At 46.5% G+C, this 21,575-nt stretch overlaps 2 protein-coding genes across 5 annotated transcripts in view; both read left to right on the top strand.

Annotated features, from left to right (window-relative positions):
* The window catches only part of ppp1r12a (protein phosphatase 1, regulatory subunit 12A), a 42,333-nt gene extending 29,851 nt beyond the window's left edge, over positions 1 to 12,482 (top strand). The window contains exons 13-27 of one of the 4 annotated variants that reach the window (XM_076029955.1): positions 373 to 525; positions 939 to 1,157; positions 1,340 to 1,462; positions 2,980 to 3,070; positions 3,403 to 3,576; positions 3,652 to 3,823; positions 5,021 to 5,145; positions 5,267 to 5,332; positions 5,895 to 5,911; positions 6,008 to 6,128; positions 6,588 to 6,692; positions 6,808 to 6,855; positions 7,742 to 7,792; positions 8,716 to 9,043; positions 10,330 to 12,482. In XM_076029955.1, coding sequence (XP_075886070.1) covers positions 373 to 525; positions 939 to 1,157; positions 1,340 to 1,462; positions 2,980 to 3,070; positions 3,403 to 3,576; positions 3,652 to 3,823; positions 5,021 to 5,145; positions 5,267 to 5,332; positions 5,895 to 5,911; positions 6,008 to 6,128; positions 6,588 to 6,692; positions 6,808 to 6,855; positions 7,742 to 7,792; positions 8,716 to 8,853 — 1,603 coding nt within the window. In that variant the 3' untranslated portion in view covers positions 8,854 to 9,043; positions 10,330 to 12,482. Of the gene's footprint in view, positions 1 to 372; positions 526 to 938; positions 1,158 to 1,339; positions 1,463 to 2,979; positions 3,071 to 3,402; positions 3,824 to 5,020; positions 5,146 to 5,266; positions 5,333 to 5,894; positions 5,912 to 6,007; positions 6,129 to 6,587; positions 6,693 to 6,807; positions 6,856 to 7,741; positions 7,793 to 8,715; positions 9,044 to 10,329 lie in introns of all 4 variants that reach the window. The other 3 variants (XM_076029954.1, XM_076029956.1, XM_076029957.1) reach the window with 3 other exon arrangements.
* A 3,219-nt stretch (positions 12,483 to 15,701) lies between these two features.
* Positions 15,702 to 21,575, top strand: part of pawr (PRKC, apoptosis, WT1, regulator) — a 46,553-nt gene continuing 40,679 nt past the window's right edge. Inside the window, exons 1-2 of the mRNA XM_076029958.1 lie at positions 15,702 to 15,861; positions 16,166 to 16,905. Of these exons, the coding sequence (XP_075886073.1) occupies positions 16,288 to 16,905 (618 nt within the window). The 5' untranslated portion in view covers positions 15,702 to 15,861; positions 16,166 to 16,287. The remainder of the gene's footprint in view (positions 15,862 to 16,165; positions 16,906 to 21,575) is intronic.

Below are 21,575 nucleotides of genomic sequence, written 5' to 3'. Positions count from 1 at the left end.
CTTAGATATAAAAACATCCTTGAGGTATTTTGCGCTTTTATTGTTTCCTTCATAATTCCATGTGTGTTGATAGTAGTTTTGATGCCTTCAGTGAGAAACTGCAATGTCAATAGTCATGAGAATGAAAGAAAATACATTAAGTTCATAGGGTGCCCAAACTCTTGACTGCTAGTGTATATATTTTAAATAAAAGCCATGTCTTCTCCCCATATGACACGCATGCACTGAATAGTGTGCAATTTCATTTTTTTATTTTATTAGTCTTCATTATATTTATGTATCTTATGCTGTATCTGTGTGTGTGTGTGTTTGCGCCTCCACCGCTAATCTGCCTCTCTCGCCCACCTGCCCACCCGCCTGCCAACACGCCAGCACATCCCACACGCTAACACTAGGGCGGAGTGGCAGCACGCGGGACGTGCCGGCCAAGTCTTCGTCCACCTCCAGCTTGGACCCTAACACCTGTCACACTAAACCCTGGCAGCCCGCCACCTCCCACTACCAGTCTTACAGCATTTACCGCAGGTACAGCAGGCCGCCGCCCACCCAGGCGCTGAGCCACGCCCCCCTCCCGTCGCTTTCCGTGTCCAAACATGAGGCCGCCGTGTTCTTTTGGGTGGAAAATTGGGAAAATGTGTGAATCGAGTTGTGACCCTCAAACCTTGTTAGAAGCTGCTGCCTCGTCAGTGTGGAAGAAAACCCTTTGTTGGATATTGACTTATATAATAATAATTTCCACTGTTGAATCACAACTATAGCTCTAAAGTTAAAAAAGAAATTGCAGCTATTGTGAAGCTATGATTCAGGGTTCTTTACTAATGGCAGAAGTTTTGCTTTTAGTCTGGCTCTTTCCCTATTTAATTCCTTTTTAATTCAGACAAGTTTCCGCTACTTGACTATTTATTTCCGTCGTCAACCCTGTGTCCTACCCACCGCAGCGGCTCCTTCGGCAGGAGGCACGAGGACCTGGGCTCCTCCACCACCTCCACCACCGCCCCCTCTTCCTCCTCCTCCTCTTCCACGACCACCACCGCCGCCTCCTCTTCTGTTACCTCGCCCACGGGCCACCGCAGCCTGCTCTCCAGCCTGGGCTCCTCCTCCTCCACCTACTCCACCTCCGCCTCCACCCGCACTGGCCCCACCAGTCTCACCAGCAGGTACGTCTCCACCGAGCTGGAACTGTGCAACTGTAAATCAAGCCGAAGCGTCGTACGTGCACGATTACGTCAGCTTGCAGGAATGTGGCCTGCGAAACAGCTGCGCCCTGGGAGCAGGATTATTTCTTGTAACGTTGTAGAGCATGGAGCTGTGACCAAGCTCACCGCGCCGCTGCTTGCAGGTACTGGTCAGAGGAGAGTGCAGAGAGGGAAAAGGAGAAGGAGTCGGCCGCCGTCATCCCCACCATAAACACTGGCTCCACCACCACAGCCACCACCGCCACCACTGGCCCTGAGAGGCGCAGGTAACACCTCCCCGCCCACCCTGTCTATTCTGCTTTGAATTGATGGGCTGTGAACAGAGGATGACCTTCGAGATGGAGTTAAAAGAGTACAGACATTCTTTTTTTAGAAAATTTAGATAAAGCTTCCCAATGCACAGCAATTTGCCTACCTCTCGATTTTTATGTCCCCTCAAATGTATTTTTGTTTTTCTTTTTGTTTATTTATTTATTCCAAGCATACACTACCGGTCAAAAGTTTGGACACTCCCTATGAATTGAATGTATTTTCTTTTATTCTCATGACTATTGACATTGCAGTTTCTCACTGAAGGCTTCAGAACTATGTATGAACACACATGGAATTATGGAGGAAACAATGAACGTGTCAAATAACTCAAACACGTTTTATATTTCAATTCTTCAAAATAGCCACCTTTCATTAAAAGCATATTTAGAGTTGTTGTTTAGAGTTGTATAGAACATCTTTGCTGCATAATGACTTATATCATGCTCATATATTTGATGTCTTCAGTATCTATCCGCAGTGTAGAAAGTTGTAAAGATTCAAAAAAAATACATGAGAAGGTGTGTCCAATCTTTTGACTGGTTATGTCAGAAGATGCAGCAAAGCAACAACAACAGCAAGAACGGCCTCACCCTGTGGTGGTGATTGTGCGATGGCTCTGAGGAGCCCCGGCTGGACTCTTTGAAAGCTTTCAGCAGGATGAAACTGTAATCCGGATGCATTTCCTGTGTTTGGGGAATGGGTGTGTGTCAGTACACGCAGTGGTGGGGTGTGTAGGGGAGTGTGTGTGTGTGTGTGTGTGTGTGTGAGTGTGTGAGTGTGTGTGTGTGTGTGTGTGTGTGTGTGTGTGTGTGTGTGTGTGTGTGTGTGTGAGTGAGCGGGGAGTGCTCGTCTTCCTGTCGCTGCACTGAAATGAGCCACCTGTCCTGCTGGGAGCCGCGCCCCGCCACACTGGCGACTTCTCCTTATAAGGAAGATGCAGAGTTTCCTCACGGCCCGGAGTTGCTCTGTAGTGAGTTGCATGGCGAGGCCCAGTGCATTCTGGGAGAAAGTGCCAGATGAGCTGGGCTCCTCTTAGCCCAGCAGGAACAGCAGAGATTTTTTACCACGGTGACACGAAAGCAGTTGCAGTTAATAAGGAGAAAGGTGCTTAGTGCCACAGTTGTCCACCAGGGGGAGGTGTTTCACAATGAATCTCAATCTGTTACGCAACACACACACAAAGACTGTCCTTCAACCAGCACTGGCACTTTCTGAAGTCTGTCAGCCTCCAACACTCAACGCTGGCTGTTGCTCGGCAACGTCAGGAGCCGCCGGTGCTGCAGATTTTTATCGCCCACAGTGTGACATCACAAAGGGACACATGAGCAAGTCAGCCAGCTCAGTGACTCATCCAGTATGTGAAACATTAGAAAAACCAGCTGTTTCTTCCCCCTGGCTGTAATGTAATGATGAAACCTCACACCTCTACGACGATTGATGTTGTGTGTCCGTGTGTGTGTGTGTCGCTCAGGTCATACCTGACGCCAGTCCGAGATGAGGAGTCGGAGTCCCAGAGGAAAGCTCGCTCCAGGCAGGCACGACAGTCGAGGAGGTCCACCCAGGTCAGTCCGACTCCCGTCGCACTTTCACTCCTCCAATCCAACCGCAAATCAGCAAATCTGCAAACAAAGCTGTTAAAAAATAGCGATATTTTACATGTTTTACATATTAAAGGTAAGTAGTCTGCCAGAATACCAGCTGAGCACTCTGGGATTTGTAGTGTTAGCAGTGCTATGCTATAAAATACCGGCGGGGCAGCTGTAGTCGTCATTTAATATTGCCTCGTGGGCCAAATATAAATACACTGCGGGCCAAATTTGACGCCGATGATCAAGATGATTCTGAGCAAACTACTAACCCCGGAGATGTTCCTTCGCTGTCCTCCTCCACTCAGGGTGTAACTCTGACTGACCTGCAAGAGGCAGAGAAGACCATCGGCAGGGCTCGCCCCTTCAAGACCCGAGAAGAGGAGAAGGAGGAGAGGGAGAAGCAGGACAAGGAGAAGCAGCAGGAGGAGAAGAAGGAGACGGAGACCAAGGAGGACGACTACCGATCCAAGTATCTGGAGGTACTAGGACCCAGTGTCAGCTTCTCCCCTCTTCTTCTGCTACATGTGACTCACTGTGCCCCCTCCACTGTCCAGCGCTACCGGTCCTCATCCACCTCCACCTCGGCCCTCTCGGCAGCCGGCACCGGCTCCACGCCGTCCTACTCCAGCGCCGCTCTGTCCTCCAGCTCCAGCTCCCTCAGCAGGCCCAACAGTCTGACGGGCATCACCTCGTCCTACAGCCGCTCCTCCAGGGACACGGAGAAAGGTCAGCAGCACAACCAACAGCCATCAGGGGGTGAATTGATCCTCTGCCGCTCTGCTGTAAACAAGCAGTGAGGGTTTTATTCATTAGACATTAGAACTTTCAGTTTAGATAAATTAAAGGTTTAGTGTGTAATGGACATGTTTAAGTAGAAACAGTGACACCGTGTGGTTACATTTTAGACTGCAGCACTCTTTCACTGAAGTTCCCTTAGGAGCTCCGTACCCTCCCTCTCCTGAGCCTGCCAGTGAACTACAGTGACAGTGACACCTTGTCCGCCTTCTTCTTCGTTGGTTTATTTGAGGACCCTAAATACGAAACGCGCTGTCAGACGGGCTGGATTGTCCACACCAGGCTTCCTTAGAGATATGGTGGTGCAAGATGGCAGCTAACTGGGAGAAAGACCCTTATTGCTCTGTCTAGATTCTTATACACATATAAGAACGGTTCTAAGGGTAGGAAAACCAAATTACTTTTGTTATACACACTTTTATTCATGTATTTATGGGCTGATTTCACACACTGGACCTTTAAAGCTAAATATGCTAAATAATAAGCGAAATTATTACCAGATATTTTAGATTTTACACCAGAAACACCTGCCTTGAATGGGAAGTTGAGGACAAACAAAGGATCCACTGGAGCCTCCGACTGTCACAGCAGAGTGAGACTGAAATGAAGCCCCTCCCGCTCTGAATCACGCTTGTGCCTCTCCAGCCGGGGCCACGTCCACCTGGGCACGGTGCCACCTGCTGATTAAGGCCACTCAGACAGAAAAGGATTAGGTTACCTTTTTTTAAAATTGAGCGGCGCATTCTCTCTTTCTCTCTTTCTCTCTTTCTTTTATTTTTTGGACGAGTCCCTGAAGAAGCTTCCCTGGGAAAAACAGACGACGGCGGCGGCTGCAGCAGGAAGGAAACACTGCTGGCTTTGTTCGCACGCCGCCCCAAAAACCTTTTGGGTCTTTTTTTTTTCCTCTCTCTCTGTGAACCAGCGCCAAGTGGTTTTCCTGATGGAGGTCCTTTCGTTTATTGCTTCATCCACTTTCCTGCTCTGGGCTTCTTTTTCCATGAAGGGTTGCAGCATTGGATTTCTCGGCTGCTGATGTTTTTCATGTGAATCAGACAGAAACCCCTGTTGTTGTTGTTGTTGTTGTTGTTGTTGATGATGATGTGTCTCCTTCTCTTCTTTGCTGAACAGAGTTGGACAAGAAGGAGGAGGAAGAGAAGGAGGGCGAGGACAAGTCTCAGCCACGCTCCATCCGGGATCGCAGGCGGCCCCGCGAGAAGAGGCGCTCCACCGGGGTCTCCTTCTGGACTCAGGATGTGAGCCCCTCGCACACACTCGCACACTCAAACACCCACACAGTCGCATCACCTCTCAAGTCACCCAGAGCTGCTGGAGAGAATGTATTTCATTGTTTAAAATGTTTCTCATGGCCTCCAGGGGGACGAGGTCGACCCTGACCAGCAGTCTGACTCGGAGGAGGGCAGCATCAAGGGAGAGCCACAGGTGTGTGTGTCTGTGTGTCTGTGTGTGTCTGTAGCTGCGTTTCCATTAAAGTTTTTCCGCAAAGTAAAAACAATATTTCAAAAATTTCGACCAATTGTAACGCGCCATTTTCACTTTGAAGTGAACTGATCACGTGACCCCGTACGCCCTCTTGTGGCCCTTTAAATTATTTCGACTCGCTAGCCACAAGTAACGTGGACGAAGAATTTTTGGCTTGGAAAACGTTTAGAGCAGTGTTTCTCAGCTGGTGTGTCGCAGAGCTGTTTTGATTGGGTCGTAACTTTGTGGGCGGTTTCCTTTTCTTTCTTTTTTTCTTCTTTCTTTAAAGGATTTAAAAAGTTATGTATTTATAAAGAAAATGTCAGGCACTCATTTTGCAGGACGCACAGTTTAATTCAATAATTCAAATCATTTATTGACTAGCGTTTTCATTTTTGTGGACAAATGCAGCTTCATTATAAGTGTGTGTGCGTGTGCTTGCGTGTGTGTGTGGGATAGAAGCGGCGCGAACCCTTCTAATGATAAAACACGCTGACCTTCCTTCTCTCTGTTTCCCTTGCAGAGCGACAGATTGTCCAGGTACGTCCGCCTTTTTATTATTTTTATTTATTTTAAAACCATCTTTTTTTTTCAACCCCTGACCTCGTTCTAAAGAAGCTCGTGTCGCCGTGGCAGGAACGAGATCACCTCGCTGTCCTCGGACCGCAACGACGCTCTGTCCAGCCGCAGCTACGGCGAGAGTCGGAGGACGTACTCCAGCCGCCTGGACAGAGACGACACCACCGACTACAAGAAGGTATCGCAGCGTCTTCTGCAGCAACAGCGGCGGCGCATTGGGCTGAATAGCAGTGCAGTAATCAGAGCAATCTTAATTAGACTTCCTAGCCGGGAACGAAACGGATGCAATTTCCTCACTAGCTCAGCTAGACTTGACATGATGCCATTTATAGTCTTTACATTTAATCCAGTTTTAGTGCAAATATTTGACCCTTTTCTGCTTATTTTCTTTCTGTTCTGGATCATAGCAAATGATGTCAGAAGCATTTATTATAATCATATCATATAAATAGATATCTTAGGAGATTTTAACAGAAAAAAATGGCAATCTAATAACCAATAAAACAATTTAAGTGCAATTTATGCTGTATTTGCTTATGTAACCGCTTTCATTAGTTTTCTGTTTTGAAAGGAATTCACATCGTCTGGATCAGCGTCCTGATTTTCACTTTGTCGGTTTTCTCCTGCCTCGGTGCAGCTCTACGAGCAGATCTTAGCTGAGAACGAGAAGCTGAAGGCCCAGTTACGCGACACGGACCTGGAGCTGGCGGACCTGAAGCTGCAGCTGGAGAAGGCCACGCAGGTTGGCTTCAGTCGCCGGGCAGCAGAAATAATAATGATATAATAGTCTCTATAATATCATCTCTGACGAGCTTTTTCTCACTCTGTCCCCTCGTGGTGTGTTTTCTTTCCCGCAGAGGCAGGAGCGCTTCGCCGACCGATCCCAGCTGGAGATGGAGAAAAGGGTAACTACCAACTACCGCAGCTCGCTGTCGGGCCTCAATGTCGTGTCAAGCTGTGAGACTAACTGGCTCTAACCGGTCGGTCGGTCGCTCGTTCCTTCGTCCGTTCATGCTGTGGGTTTATGTCTGAAGGTAACAAGCAGGCCCCAATATCATCTGGGTGGTGGTATGAATTTTATCCCTTTACCTGCTGCTGCTGCTGCTGCTGCTGATGATGATGATGATGCTGCTGCTGCTGGCTGCCGTCAATCGTGGGACTTCCTGTGTCGTCCTCCTCCACGCCACCCAGAACACCGCCGGCTTCCCTCGCATCCGTTTTTCGCACAGAGCGTGTGGTCACCCCCCTCTCCAGACTCTCACACCCTGTTGTCGGAGAGTTTGTTCGCCTTATTTGAATGCAGGATTTTCTTAAGCTGTTTGAACTTCTTCTGGAAGAATTAAAAAAAAAAAAGGAAACACACACAGTTGTGCATGTGTTTGTGTGTGTGTGTGTGTGTGTTCTCTCGCTGATCCAGGCGTCTTCAGCTGCAGCTACAGATGTTGAAGAAAAAAAAAAAAATCAGCCTGCTCTTCTGTAGCTGTGGCTGAGACCGTCTTTTTTTCCCCCCCGTCGTCGCTCTGTATTTTCTTGTTCGACAAAAACATGTGTGATCGCCACCGTTGCACAACTTCCAGTCGGCTAAATCCGCACACAGAGGTGTGAATCCCGTCACCGCACTCGCGTTCAAGTGTTTGCGTGTGAGTGCGCGTGCCGTAGTCACACGCCCACCTCGTTTCAATGCGGTGTGTCAGTTCTGCATCACAGTGTGTCACACGGCGTGTGCGTGTTTGTGCGTCCTGCTCAGGTTCTCCAGCTCAGTCCTAACATGCTTTTTTTTCCCCCCTGCAGGAAAGAAGAGCTCTAGAAAGGAAGATTTCTGAGATGGAGGAGGAACTTAAGGTACACACACACACACACACACTCTCTCTCTGCTGTCCACAGTGCACAAGACAAGCCTTCTTTCTAATTCAGATATTTTGTGAAACTCTTTTTTTGTAGATTCTTTGTTTCATTTTCTAAACTTCAGGTTGCCGACACATTCATTTTTTTTGGTTTTTGTTTTTCAACGCAAAATGAAACCGAGTTTGTATTTTTGGCACGGGACGCCTCTCTGACCCTGGTGGCCCAGTTCTGGCTGCAGCTCTTCGGCCTCGGGGGGTTAAAGCGGCGCCCCCTGCAGGGCTGCCTGACGCCATGAAATAATTTCCAGAATTTGTCCCCATTTTTTATTAATTTATTTACTTATTTTTTCTAAATAGTTTCTTTATTCGGAACGGACAGGCAAATTGCACAGTACAGCAGAATTAAAGGTAATGGTGATGAAAGTCCATCCATTCTTTTGTTGAGGTTCTGGTATCCTGCACCCCCAGGAAAACAGCAAACTTCCTCCTTAAGCATGGACCACTTAGATACCACCAGTATTGGATACTCAGCTGTGGAGAACTTTGACACAACTTCAATTATGAGTGACAGCGAACAAACAAATGAGAACCTGAGGGTCCCCCGCTCTCATGGGGTTATAAACAAAATCCATTTGTTCCAGATTTGGTATAAATTTGTTTTGTTGGATTCTCAGTTGGAAGGTCAATTTTTCGATCCTAAATCCAATTTTATTATTATTCCTAACAATCTTCCTCTCTGTTCTCCCCCCCACCCCCCACCTCCCTCTATTCACACATCTTGTCCCACCTCTCATTAACCCTCCCTCTCCTCCACTGCATCCCCTTCTCTCTCTCTCTCTCTCTCTCTCTCGCTCTCTCTCGCTCTCTCTCTCTCTGTTGTGGTCCCACCCCACCCCCACCCCCACCCCCACCCTGCTGCAGAACCTCCCCCAGGTAAAGCAGGTTCAGGCCCTGCGGCAGGTCAAAGAGCGGCTGCAGGCCGAGAACCGGGCGCTGTCCCGCGTGCTGGCCAAGCTCACGCAGTCCGCCTGCGGCCGGCTGCCCGCCGTCGACCTCTAAGCCTCGTCCGCCCTTCCGTCCGTCCCTCTGTCCATCCGTCCCTCCGTCCCTCCATCCTTCCACCATCTCCTCCTCCTCTTCTTCGCCACCCCCTTCTCCTTCTTCTTCTTCGTCTTCTTCTCGTCCTGTGCTTTTCCAACCTCCATTCTTCTCACGCTCCATTCGTTGCTCCGCCCACGCCCATAGACAGGCAGGTGTCCGCCCGCCCAGACTGATCTAACCCCCGCCCTGCGCCCCTCCCCCCCCCCGCCCCTCCCCGCTCTCCCCAGAGCTTTTGGTGTTCACATTGGGGTGGCATTCCCTGAAACAAAAATAGGGGAAAAAAAAAATAACGGGACACTTTCTTTTTGCAGCACTAAGTTGATGATTTGTGTTTAAAATCCACATCCAAATCCAAACGTCCCGTGCTGTAAAGGAAAGTGTCCCCTTTGCTTCCACTAGAGGGAGCTCTGTTTGGTTTGTTCTGGCTTCTTTGCATGAGGTGGCTTTTTCCTTTCATCAGTATAATTTTGGGATACTTGGAGTGAACTTATTTTGATCTTTTCTCGACCGAGAAATTCCAGTTGCACCGACACAAAAAAATGTTTTTCAGCTGCATGACACTGCGGGTTTTTATTGACGACACAGTGAGCCGCAGCGACAAATGATCCCCACCGGGGGGCGCTTCCCCTCCTGGGGAAGGTTGACTCTCCAATCACCTGCAAGAAATAAACCCGCAGAGTGAATATCAGCAATATGGAACCAGATCATGCAGTTTAAAAACACAACGTTCTGTTTCGATCCGTTGGATGAGGTAGTTGCATCTTTTGCAGACTCGGTAATGACAGTAATTGAATAATGCCGCTTAAATTACTCGCAATCATGATTTAAAAGCAACGGCACGCGCTCCCTGTTGATGATGTGATGGGATCAGACGGTGCTGTCATTGATTTCTCTGTGTGGTGGTGACACTGGGAGCAGGATTTTCTTCCTTTTCCTGGAAAAAATAAATAAATCACCTGAGCGACTCGCCCGCTGCCGTGATCGCGGTGTAATACTGATGAGACAGCTTTTGTTTTTTCAATGCCGATCGTACCGAGCTGCAGTGAGGATCCCACCACCACCACCACCACTCGGTCTTTGTGCCCTTGCTGTGTATTTTTGATTCATTTATTCTTCTCGTACCCGAGTGGGAGGAGCCATGCAGTGAGACCTTGCATGGCTTCCATGCAAGAACATGTGAGATGCTGCTGTGTGACTCTGCAGGCTGGAACCATTTGCCAGACTGGCGTGACTGGTTTGTCCGGACGAGGCGTGTGTGTGCGTGTGTGCGTGCGTGTGTGCGTGTGTGTGTGTGTGTGTGTGTGTGTGTGTGTGTGTGTGTGTGTGTGTGTGTGTGTGTGTGTGTGTGTGTGTGTGTGTGTGTGTGTGTGTGTGTGTTTGATTTGTCGCAACTTGTCCTAAACCTTCTCTCTCTCTGTCTCTCTCTCCTTGCAGACGCTCCCAGACTTGAAAGCAGACAACCAGAGACTAAAGGACGAGAACGGAGCGCTCATCCGAGTCATTAGCAAGCTTTCCAAGTAGAGCAGACCCCCCCACCCCCCAATCCCCCGCACACACACACCCCGCCCTCCAACACACACACACACACACAGGCCTGCCATGTCGTCTGCACCCCTCCTAGCACCCCCCCCCCCCCTCTGGCAGTGACTAATGGAATTGCACATTTAGAAATTAATTGCAACAAGACATCAGACGAGACTCCCTGTTTCTTCCTCCTCCTCCACTACTTCCTCCTTTTTTTTTAACTTTATTTTTTTTTTAGCAGTTCGCTCCAGCGCAGCTTCCATCCATCCAACCATCCGCCTCCCCGGCTTGTGTGGCTGCCGTTCTCCCCCCCCCCCCTCCCCAGATTCCACCCAGTTTCACCTTGAGCAGGGAAAAACTAAATTGTTAAATGAACGGAAGGAATTCAAAGTTTTTGTTTGTGTTCAGGTTTTTTTTTTTTTTTTTGCGCGTGCGCCATCAGCATGTTTTAAAAAAAGAAGCGTTGTGGGCGGGGAAAAGCCTAAAAACTATTTAACCAATAAGCCTTAGTTGTACATAAAGGAAAATCTCCTCCTCCCCCTCCGCTGCCGCTCCCTCGCTCCTCTCTGCTCTCAGTGAACAGAGATTAATCCAGCACCTGATTTTATTTGTGCTACACGTTTATTTTTTCTCTCTCCCCTCCTGTCGTTTGCTGTGCGGTTTCCTCCTCTCCCTCCTCGTCCAAGTGCCACTTCTTCTGACCCGCTCCCACACACAGACGCACACACACACACACGCACACACACACACACACACCTTCCCCATCCTTTTTTTTTTTTTTTTACCTCTTTGTGTCTTCCTCCAAGAGGGATTTCTTTTTTTTTTTTCGTCTTCTTTATTTTTAAATTCTCGCTCTAGCGAATCGAGGCGGACCTGGTGGAATTTAAGCTTTCACTGTATGTGCAATATGCATTTCTTCTTCTTCTTCTTCTTCTTTTTAAAAAGATGCTTTAATGAGTCCCATCACAACTAGGATTGTTTTTTTTTTCTTCCACCGCTCACCTTCCTCCTCCTCCTCCTCCTCCCTTCTTTTTTTTAAGTTTGTAGTGTAGTCGGTTTATACTCCTGTTATCTCTCACTTTGTTTTAGCAGGTACTGAGTGATGCTGTATATACCTGTATGTATTTGTTTTGAGACCAGCACATGGCATGCGTTTATGGTTCCCGTCTGTTACTATTAAAAAGTATAACAAAAAAAAATTCCAGAGGACAAGAAGGTGTGTTTTTAATTATTATTATTATTATTATTATTATTATTATTATTATTATTATTATTATGATAGACATTTGGATACAGTGCAGTACAGCCTCTCTCAATGCGGAATGGTTGGCAGTGGTCAGAGCTCTTCTTTTCTCCTCCCTCCCCTGCCTCTCTTTCCATTTGAAAATAACTGTTGAACACATTATTGTGAGGTTTCAAGCGGCAAAAAAAACGGAAGAGCAATCGCTTCACTACATTTCACTTCTCATTGTATCCAGTATCTTGGAAGAGTGCTGTTGGGTTGTTTTATTTTTTTTTGTTTCCAGTTTATTTTATTAGGAAGAAATAAATAAAGCTGTAGTACTTAGAGCTGAGGTGTTGTCACTAAAATGAAATAAAAACAAAACAAAACGGGGGAAAAAAAGAGAGAAAAAAGCAACAACAGCAACGACAACCGGAAGAGCTTGTAGCCGTGGCTAACCCAGTCCTTACTACACGCACTCGTCTACATGCACTGTCCACGCCATGTGAGTGGGGAGTCCCGAGCAGGAAGTCGCCACCGTTGGATGTTTCGCGCATCTGGGAGAAAAAGAAAATATATATTATTAAAACAAAAAACAGTTTTATGCATTTCAGTGGCCTTTCTCGAGGATGTTTCAGTGAGGACGATTGGAAAAGGAGTTCACTGCAGATGGACTGACGACCTGGTTTAGACTTTATTTCTCTTCTTTTCTTTGGTGTTTATTTTTTCCTTCCCCATCATCTTGTAAAATAGGTGTGTGGCTTAATACATGCAAGCTGTGCTGTGACTACCAACCACTGAAGAGTTCATTCAAAAATAAAAACTTGTACATTGTAAAGTCTCCGCGCCTCCTGATGTCTTTGTTCGGCCGTTTGTTCCGGTTGTTACGGCACTTTTCCTGCGTTTCGCTGCCCCCTTGCTATCAGAAATGACCTTCAACCGGTGTTTTTGACCTTCTGTTCACCGTCTGTGCTGACTGAGCCGAGATCAGTGCAGCCGTTTAAATGTAGCTGCACTTTTACGTTACACCAGCAGATGGTGCACGCCTGTGGCTATTCAAGGAAGTCATATTTCTTTTCTTTTTTTATATTCCTCTTGATACTTTTAATCAGACGTCGCGCTGCGCTGATCGTTTGTTTGTCTGCAGGGACTGAAATAGTTTCCCCTCCGTCTCTGAGTGAAACAACCTCCCACTTTTTTTATTTGCAGTTTTTTGTTTTTTTTTTGGTCAGATTGCCTTGAAATTCCCTCTGATTGCACGCTGCAACTGTTTTTCTTTTGATTTTTTGGGGCAAATATATATGGTAGTATCTCATTGTGTTTTGGTTTGCAGGCAATCTGTGTAGGTCAGGGGAGAAAAAAACAAGTGTTGCCTCGGATGGAAACTATTCTGGTGTCTCCTACAATATCTCGGCTTTTCGCTTGTGGTGGATTGTGCAAAATGTTCTGGTGTGGTGGCCACCAGGGCGGCTACACAGTGTCACAACATCTACAAACATGACCCAGTTTGTTGAACTCCAGCAGCCATAACATCAGAAGTCCCTCCGCCACATAAACTCGGGTCACGTTTACATTCATGTTTGCTAAAATTGGGTTTTCGTTGGGGTTTTGTTCTTATGAAACCAGAAACTCTCCACGATGAAATACTGACGTTAGGTCCCACATGCTGCCCTTTTGCAGTTCTCATAGTCCAGGGGTCTATGAAGCCCCAAGGTAATTCGCCCTTTTCTGAAATGACTCTCAAAACACAAAAAAGTTGATGAAATACAACTATTTTATGACTTATTTGCTATCAATATAACGTCTTCAAATTTGGCAGGCTGGATTAAAAAGCTGAAAGGGCCGCATATGGCCCGCGGGCCATAGTTTTCCCGTGCCTGTCCTAGACTCAGAACAGCTTTGCGTGACTAATTGTCCAAAAACCTCTTGAGATGTCCAGAAAAATCACATATTTAGCCCTCTGTTTACAGCCTCCCCCCTAAAACCGATGCTTTTTGTCTGACCTTCCACATGTTTGATACAGGGGCCAAAAACAAGGCGGAGCCAACATTTTGCTTGAGGTGTGGAGGCTGACATGGGAGAAATGTCACAAATGGTTGCCCCTCCCCACGCCCCAAGAAGTGTGTTTTTAAGCACACACTTTCAGACAAAAAAACAAAAAACAAATAGGAGTTTATCTAAAAAGGAACATCATGTTTTTCTGCAACATCGGTCAAAAGTCTGTTTTTTATTGGCCACAATTCCTCCAGCGTCTGTTCTTTTCTCCCCTGCAGTCAGTGACGTTGGGACACTCACACTGTCCTGCAGGAAGTGTGTCACCTCCACCTCTCTCTCTGTTGTCTCAGCAATTCACTGCTTTCCTGCTGTCGTATGACACCGCCGACCATGATGTGCGGAGCAGGAAGATCAACAGTTCACATTCAGGATGTTGACAGATAAAACCGAGTCACTATGTTGGCCAATTTACAGCCGACACAGCTGCACACAAAGTACATTTTGAACATTTTCTTACAAACGTGCAGATTTCCCTGAGTCTCTTCCGAGTGTGCAGACCAGGTATGAGCAAATTACGGCTCGGGGCTCTGGACCCTCTGTCAAATGGTCAATGGTCAAAAGGTTTGACCACTCCTGGTCTAGAATACAATTTCTTTTTCTGAGTTTTAAAAAAAATTGCAAAAAAAAGCATTTACAAATGTGTGTTTGTCCTCGGCGAATCTTATTTTTTTTGTTTCATCCACTTTGCTTGACAAACAAGTGTGCTGGTGGGGTGAGCTCCTCTGCAGAATTACCCCCCTGCCAATCGCACTTGACTGAATCATTACTGTCAAGAAAATTAAAACGTGTGAGTGGAAGATTGGCCATTAAATGAAAGTTCAGACGAGCGCTTCCTTTCATTTTACAGCTGGCCAAGCGATTCCTTTTCCAGCCGTTTTCACTTAAACAGGCTACAGATCTCACACTGTGGCCATTCATTATGCATCAGGGGAAAGTAAAAAAGAGAAGAACTTTCAAGCTGTCAGCAAGGGTGTAGAATAGTTTAAATAAATCTTTGCAAGCCGCTGGGGGCCTGAGTGGAATGTTAAATGGGTTTGAGTCAAACCGCTGTGATGGCATTTAAAGGAAACAGTCAGCGACATGATTGCAAGCCCCCAGAGGAGCAGGCAGAAATATTCTAAATATGCGTCAGTGACCTGAGTTCATAGATCAGTGTTTATTTTTAGCAACTCCACCCAGATTCCCTTTTTATCTGATGGATTTAAACAAAGAAGCAGAAAAGGTTGTCTTTAGCTCTGCAAATGTGTGACTTCAGAGAGACATTTGGATCATGTCTGCAACACTTCCGTCTGCTGGCATCTTACAGAACCAAACACTCGGCAGGGAAGCGCTTCAAAATTGGTTTGTTTCGCAAAGAAATAAAAAATCTTAATGTCATGTACTGTATTCCAGCCTCTTGTGCTTGTAGAAGATGCATTGCACCAGGTTTACACAGCAGTGACTTGGTGCGAGTCCGTGTGAGTCCACAGACCTTGGGCAAATACACCCTTGCGGTTGATAATGTGTATATTTTACTTCAGAGTGATGATGTGCTCGAGGTCACCGTCTCTTAAACTTGTGGCACGATGGATTCAGTGTGTTTTTTTTTTTTTTTTTAGTTTTTTTTTGTTGCACTTAAAGGCAAACATATTAAACAGCACATAAATAATAATTATGTCATTCTTAAGCAAAACAATTTGGCAGAAAATTCTCACTGATGGTTGAGAATAAATATGTAATAAATTGCTGCAAGACACCAAACAAAATACATACTTATGGTATGGTAATATACTTAAATTTATAATGACTAAAAATAGATAAAATATACATAAATATACTACATTATCAACACATTCTACAAGTGTATTCTCAAATTGTTAATTGGTAACATGCAGGCAAATGCACGTTGGTGAAAATAAGAAAAGAAATCAGAACTTCTCCGGAGGGAGGAGAAGCGAGAAAACCTGGCCGAGCGACACAGCTCAGGCTTCGGCAGTAGCCGGAGCTCTTCGGGAGTTTCCGGAGCCGCCCGGCGTGCCAGGGGGCAGAGCGCAGCGCTGAGAGCGCTCGAGCCCCGACCGGCGCCATTCATCAGCTCAGACTGCGGGCACACCTGGTCGGAGCGCGAACACAGCAGAGCGAGAGCGAGCGCGAGCACTTCACTGAGCGACACGCTTACATCTCAGGTAAGTCGTTTCACATTTTTAACTTGAAGTCGCCCACGTCGCTGACACTTTTTTCGCACCTCTGATAACTTTTAAACGGGAGGAACCATCAAAAAGTGATGACACGAAAGTTGCAAACTTTCGCATTTGAAGCTAGCTGGTGGGGAACCTGTTATTAGTGACGTCAGAGGGCTCGTTGCGTGACTTTCAGCCGCCGTGTGTCGTGGGAAAGTTGCAAGAAAGAGGCGAAAAACTTTTATTTGAGAAGCGGAGAGTCGTGTGTCTGAATGTATTCTGTTTTTTGTTGTCACCTACCTGTCCGCAGCGGGTTAATCACTGGATTATGCGGCGCCACTAGAACGGAAAGTTCGCAGCAACTCGAAACTTCCAACAAACTTGAGGGATTATTTTATTACTAAATACAAATATTTTCTAAGATACGTGATCATGGCGACCGGCGGATTTAAGTCAAGCGCCGCTACGGACTTTCTGGAAGAGTGGAAGGCAAAACGGGAGAAAATGAGAGCCAAAATGTTGGGGGACATCGCCGCGTCAACCGGCGCCCCTCTGCCCGCCACCAGCGGCGGCGGCGGCGGCGGCGGCGGCCAGGAGCGAGGGCTCTCGAGCGGGAACTGCCTCCCTTCCTCCCACTCGGTGGCTCGGTCCTCCTCCGCTTCAGCCCTCAAGAGACCCGAGGAGGAGGCACCGCAGCAGCAGCAGCACCACCACTCCACCGCCGCCGCCGCCGCTGCTGCTGCTTCTTCACCAGCTCCGGGCAGCAACCTGAAGAAAGGGCCGCCGCCTCCTCGTTCTCCTTCTCCCCAGCCGGAGAGAGCTCCGGAGAGCTCCAGTCCTCCACCTCCTACTACACCTCCTCCGCAGCAGCAGCAGTCGCCGACGGTGTGCAAGGACAGCGACAGCCCGACCCAGAGCCCGTCACCCGGCAAGGCCAAGGAGAAGAACAGTTCGGGCCCCAGCGCCAGGAAGGGAAAGGGCCAGATCGAGAAGAGGAAGCTGAGGGAGAAGAGGAGATCCACAGGTGTCGTCAGCATACCGTCCAATGAGGTGAGGCCCCGACCGCACACCTGAGTCTTCTTCTTCTTCTTCTTCTTCTTGTTGTTGTTCTTCTTCTTCTTCCACACGCTGGTTTTTCTACACATTGTGTTGCTGTCAAAACCTTTGCACCACATTGAAAGTCATGTTGTTGTCTTAGTTCACTTTACTTGGGATAGACAGTTCATCTTAATGAACATTTCTTCACTACAAATGCAACTACATGCATGTAAACATGCCGTATTGTAGCCAAAAGCTAATTTTCATCTGTTGTCCCTAGATAATTAAGAATACACATTTTTGTTGTCGATGATGTTGTTGCAATACAAGTTACTACGGGGAGGAACTGCTTTAAATCTTGTTTGATACTAGTCAATGAGTAATGTGTTGAAATAAGTTAATTTCTTTTAACCATCTTATCAAATAATTCATTTCTGTTTTCATCCGAACACAAAATGCCAATGTCATAAAACTCATTCATCAAGCATATTGCATATGACGGCCAGTGTCGTTGGGTTTCTTTCAGAACTTGTTTCCCCAAAATGTTTCTCCGTAACACTGTAAAACAAGATGAACAGCGTTCAACTGAAACACTCAGTTGATAATTTATGCCAGTGATTTATCCGTCAGCACACGGGTCTTGTTAATGTCAAGTTTCAGCTTATCTTTGGTGACAGATTAATAATGAGCTATGAATTCCTGGAGCTCAGTGCTTTTCCATTGTAGAGTTACATAATGTAACGTGACTTTTTTTTTTTTTTTTTAAAACATTCTACTCATTTTAATTTGATTTGTTGCCGTCTTCTGGAAATGCGAAACGTTTCTTGGCTCTGTTTCACCTAAACCACCTGGAACCATGTTGGAAAAAATGCTCTCGCGTCAACCGCGGTCAATACACTTGTGTTTTCTCATCGTCTTGAGACGAGGTACTTTGTTATCCTAGAACTTCCAAATTCCTCACATACAAGTGTCTACTTTAATTAAAAAAGAAATCCAGGCAGCTCTTAGAGATTTTTGGGGAACTGTGGGAGGGAACGGAGGAGAAACACAGGTGGGAGGTGGAGGCTGGTATTCTTGGAAGTGTGTGTGTGTGTGTGTGTGTTGTGTGATTTATTATTTTTTAATTAAGTCACGTCACACTCCTGCTGGATTCCTGTGGAGTCGGACATATGCAGGAGCTCTGATACGAAGGTGCCCCAGCCTCCAGCTCTGCTGCTCTGCTCTGCCAGAACACAAAGGCAAATGTGAAAAAGGCCCATAAACACTGTTTTTCTTCACTTCCGAGTCGTGGCCCTGAACTCGGTGCCCACCTTCACCTCGGGGGGTGGTGGGGATAGGGGTGGGTGGGCTTCTGGGCGGCCACCGCTACCACCACCACTACCAGTTTTGGAGGTTTTGTCGACTCGCTGCTCCACATCCTGTTATTAGGAGCTCAGCAGTGCCCGGGGCAAAGCTTGTTTGGAAGCTGATCACATGCCAGGCAGTAATACCAGGCTTGAGCTGGCCAGGCTGGGCCAGATACATGAGATTGGGGCGCTGAAGGAACCGTGACAAACAATGACCTCGGCCTGTTGGACCTCTAGGTCCTCGAGGTCATCATCTGTTGCCTGGCCAGTCACCTGTTACTGCTGTTGGTGCTTACGGTGTTGGAGGCCTTCAATATTTTGTCATTGTCTTTGTTGCAGCCAGAACCACAAGTGAAAGTGTATTTGCACCGTTGCACCTTAACTCGCAGTTAAAGACAGAAAAATAGATTATTTTAATGATGGAAACAGTCACAGGATCACTGTCGGGTCCGCTCGACACCTGTGGCGTACTGTCTTTTTTATTTTTATTTTTTTCACTGAGACCCGACACAACATGACGCAGGTTTTTATAGATCCAGGGCAGATAATATTTTATCGCAGTGTGACAGGTGAACAGCCACGACTTATTTAACTGCCATCAGAACTCGGGCTGTGCGATAAACGGCCCCAAACAGAAAGTAAACACCTGACAGGGATGCGCTGATAAGGGAGATGTTTCCATCTTTTATGAGTCCAAATATTGGCTCGGATGGATGAAGCTGCTCTGCGACAACGCCGCCGGCGCTGGAGGGGGGGGGGGGTGCAAAATTGATGTTAAATCATTTCTATTTCAATAACCTTATCGCAAATGACGTTCGTGTACAAATACAATGACGCTGGTGCCGAGTGTTTGTTTTCGAGTCGAGTTTAAACGTGTCATAAGTATCCAAGCTAATTTTGACCTTGCGCACTATACCGCCATTGAACAACCTATCAATTAAGGCCATCGTTTTCACCTTTTATACAATCGAGACATGAAGATGCTAGAAAAATGTGTCTTTGTTATTCCTCCTCCTCCTGCATCCTTTTCCTTCCTTTTCCCCTCCTCCTCCTGCTGCTGCTGCCAAAGTAACATAAGCAGGATCAGACTATGCAAATGTACGAGTCCCTCCCTCACACTCACACTCACACACACACACGCACACGCACACAAACTCCCCTTTGTGAAGTGGATACGAGTGGACAGGTGTGAACAGAGATGCCTGGGATTGTCTCCCCGCTACATAATTGCTGCTGTTTGCCTCTGTGGAACCCAATCTCGCGTCTTTTTCCAGGCTGTAATGGTCCCACAAAAGCTGCGAATGCCTTCCCAGAGAAAAGACTCTTTTCCCGGCATCAGTCAGTGCTCAGTGCCCCCCCCGCTGCCCCTCCCTGCCCCTCTGAATTTCGGGAAGGTGTCTCCTTTCTCTCGCCCTGCTTGACTGGAGGCCATTGTTGTCCACGCTGACCTCGGACCCGCTGACGACTCGCTTACACAACGCAGGAATGTGAAAGCGGTTCTGAGTGTGTGTGCGTGTTTGAGTGTGTGTGTCTACTGAGAGGCAGCCTGAGAATCGAATGTTGTGATGTCAGCATGTTGAGACGCGTCGCTTGCTGTGTGACTCCTGGATGCTTAATTGCGCGTCGGCGGAGGCGGCTGTTTTCTAATTCCACGGTGAGATTTCTGAGTCCCGCTGCCTCAGTCGCCCTCTTTTACAACTTTTTGTGTGCAGCAGCGTCGCTGGGAAAAGGTCACCGGGTTTAGCGGGAGCAGGCAGTAAGCTCGCACTCCGGTGTTAGCTGGAAGTTAGGGGACAGGTGGAAGCGCTTGGTCTGTCCCATCCTGCACTCAGTCCTGGTGTTGATGGGTTGGCAAAAAATATCACAATATATCAAACAAAATATTAAAATTGCAATATTGTTGCCCTGTTCAATTCCAAGTTCTTTATTTCATTTCATTTTTGCAAAAGAAAAGAACAATTGAATGTAAAAAAAAAAACAGTATCTTGAATGAAAGAGAGCAGAAAGAAGAATATTCTTATTTCATCTGCCCCTTTATACCAAGAAATGATTACACAAAAAATGTAAGTAAGGAACAGCAAAGTAAACAAACAAACAAAAAATAGCTGCTGGCCAAGAAATTCACATTCATGTTTTAGTTTCCATAAGTTACAATTTTAATGAATATCATTCAAACACCAACGAAAATGTTGATTCCTGACAACAGGTTTGGCAATCAAACAGAACTAACATTTTTCATTAATATTTCCTGAACAAACTGGCTTCAATGGTTCTTTGAAATGTAGTGTTTGGTTTAAATTCTTTGTCGCCCTCAATTGGACACACAATGGAAACAAAATGAGCTTTTATCACAAAAAATGTTTGCAGTTGTGCATAATATTAATTAAATAATAATAATAAAAAAGAAATTGTTCACTTTTTAGTAGAGTGGATCTGAGTGACCGAGTAGCATCACTGCTTGTCGTGCTGGTGGTTGCTTGGAAACAGCCTGTTTTAAAGTGAATTTCGCCCTCCGTGTTGGACTGTGGAAGCGCTGGGCTGCCCTCTCTGACTTCAGCAGCCCTCTCCTCTGTTTGTGCAGGGATTAGACTGTGCAAGGTCCAGGTTCAGTCAAGGGTGAGTCAAGGCATGTTTGGACACAGGCCACACCGGGAGCAGAGTTTGGACATCATTAGATCCACTTTTACCCCCCCAGTGCTGCTGCTGAAGAGGCAGTGGCTTGAAAAAGGCCGTGTGTGTGTGTGTGTGTGTGTGTGTGTGTGTGTGTGTGTGTGTGTGTGTGTGTGTGTGTGTGTGTGTGTGTGTGTGTGTGTGTGTGTGTGTGTGTGTGTGTGTGTGTGTGTGTGTGTGTGTTAGATATATGAGCAATTAGCTTGAATGAGCCCTAAGAGTAATTACCAAGTGTATTGACTTTTGCCTCAGCAGTTTGACGATGTGTTTAGCAAGATTTTCTTTCCCTTTCAGTAGTGCTGCTGCTCCTGCTGCAAAAGTGTTTTAAAAGTGGTATATAGTGCTAGGGCTGGGCGATTTTTGACAAAAATAAAATCTGGATTTTTTTTTTACTCTCTGAAAACTCGATTTTTGATTTCGATTTCAATTTTTTTGGTAAGAATACAAAGACAATGAAATAAATTATTTCAAATATTTTATCTTCATTTTTAAAGAAAAATGGCAAACACATTTCCCTATTGGGAATGAATAAAGTGCAAAACTTTCACATTTCGTTAAATAAAGATTGATACAGCACTGCCTGGAAGGAAAATCGATTTGAAGAGTTTCCCTTTTTTTTTTTAACATCGTCTTGACTAATAAATCTGATTTCGATTTAAAATCAGT

The sequence above is a fragment of the Nelusetta ayraudi genome, unplaced genomic scaffold (genome assembly GCF_046127955.1).
Source record: "Nelusetta ayraudi isolate G7.1 ecotype Tasmania unplaced genomic scaffold, CSIRO-AGI_Nayr_v1 ptg000027l, whole genome shotgun sequence".
Classification (NCBI taxonomy): Eukaryota; Metazoa; Chordata; class Actinopteri; order Tetraodontiformes; family Monacanthidae; genus Nelusetta; species Nelusetta ayraudi.
Note: the sequence above shows the minus strand (reverse complement) of the source record. Positions and strands in the feature narration are given on the sequence as shown.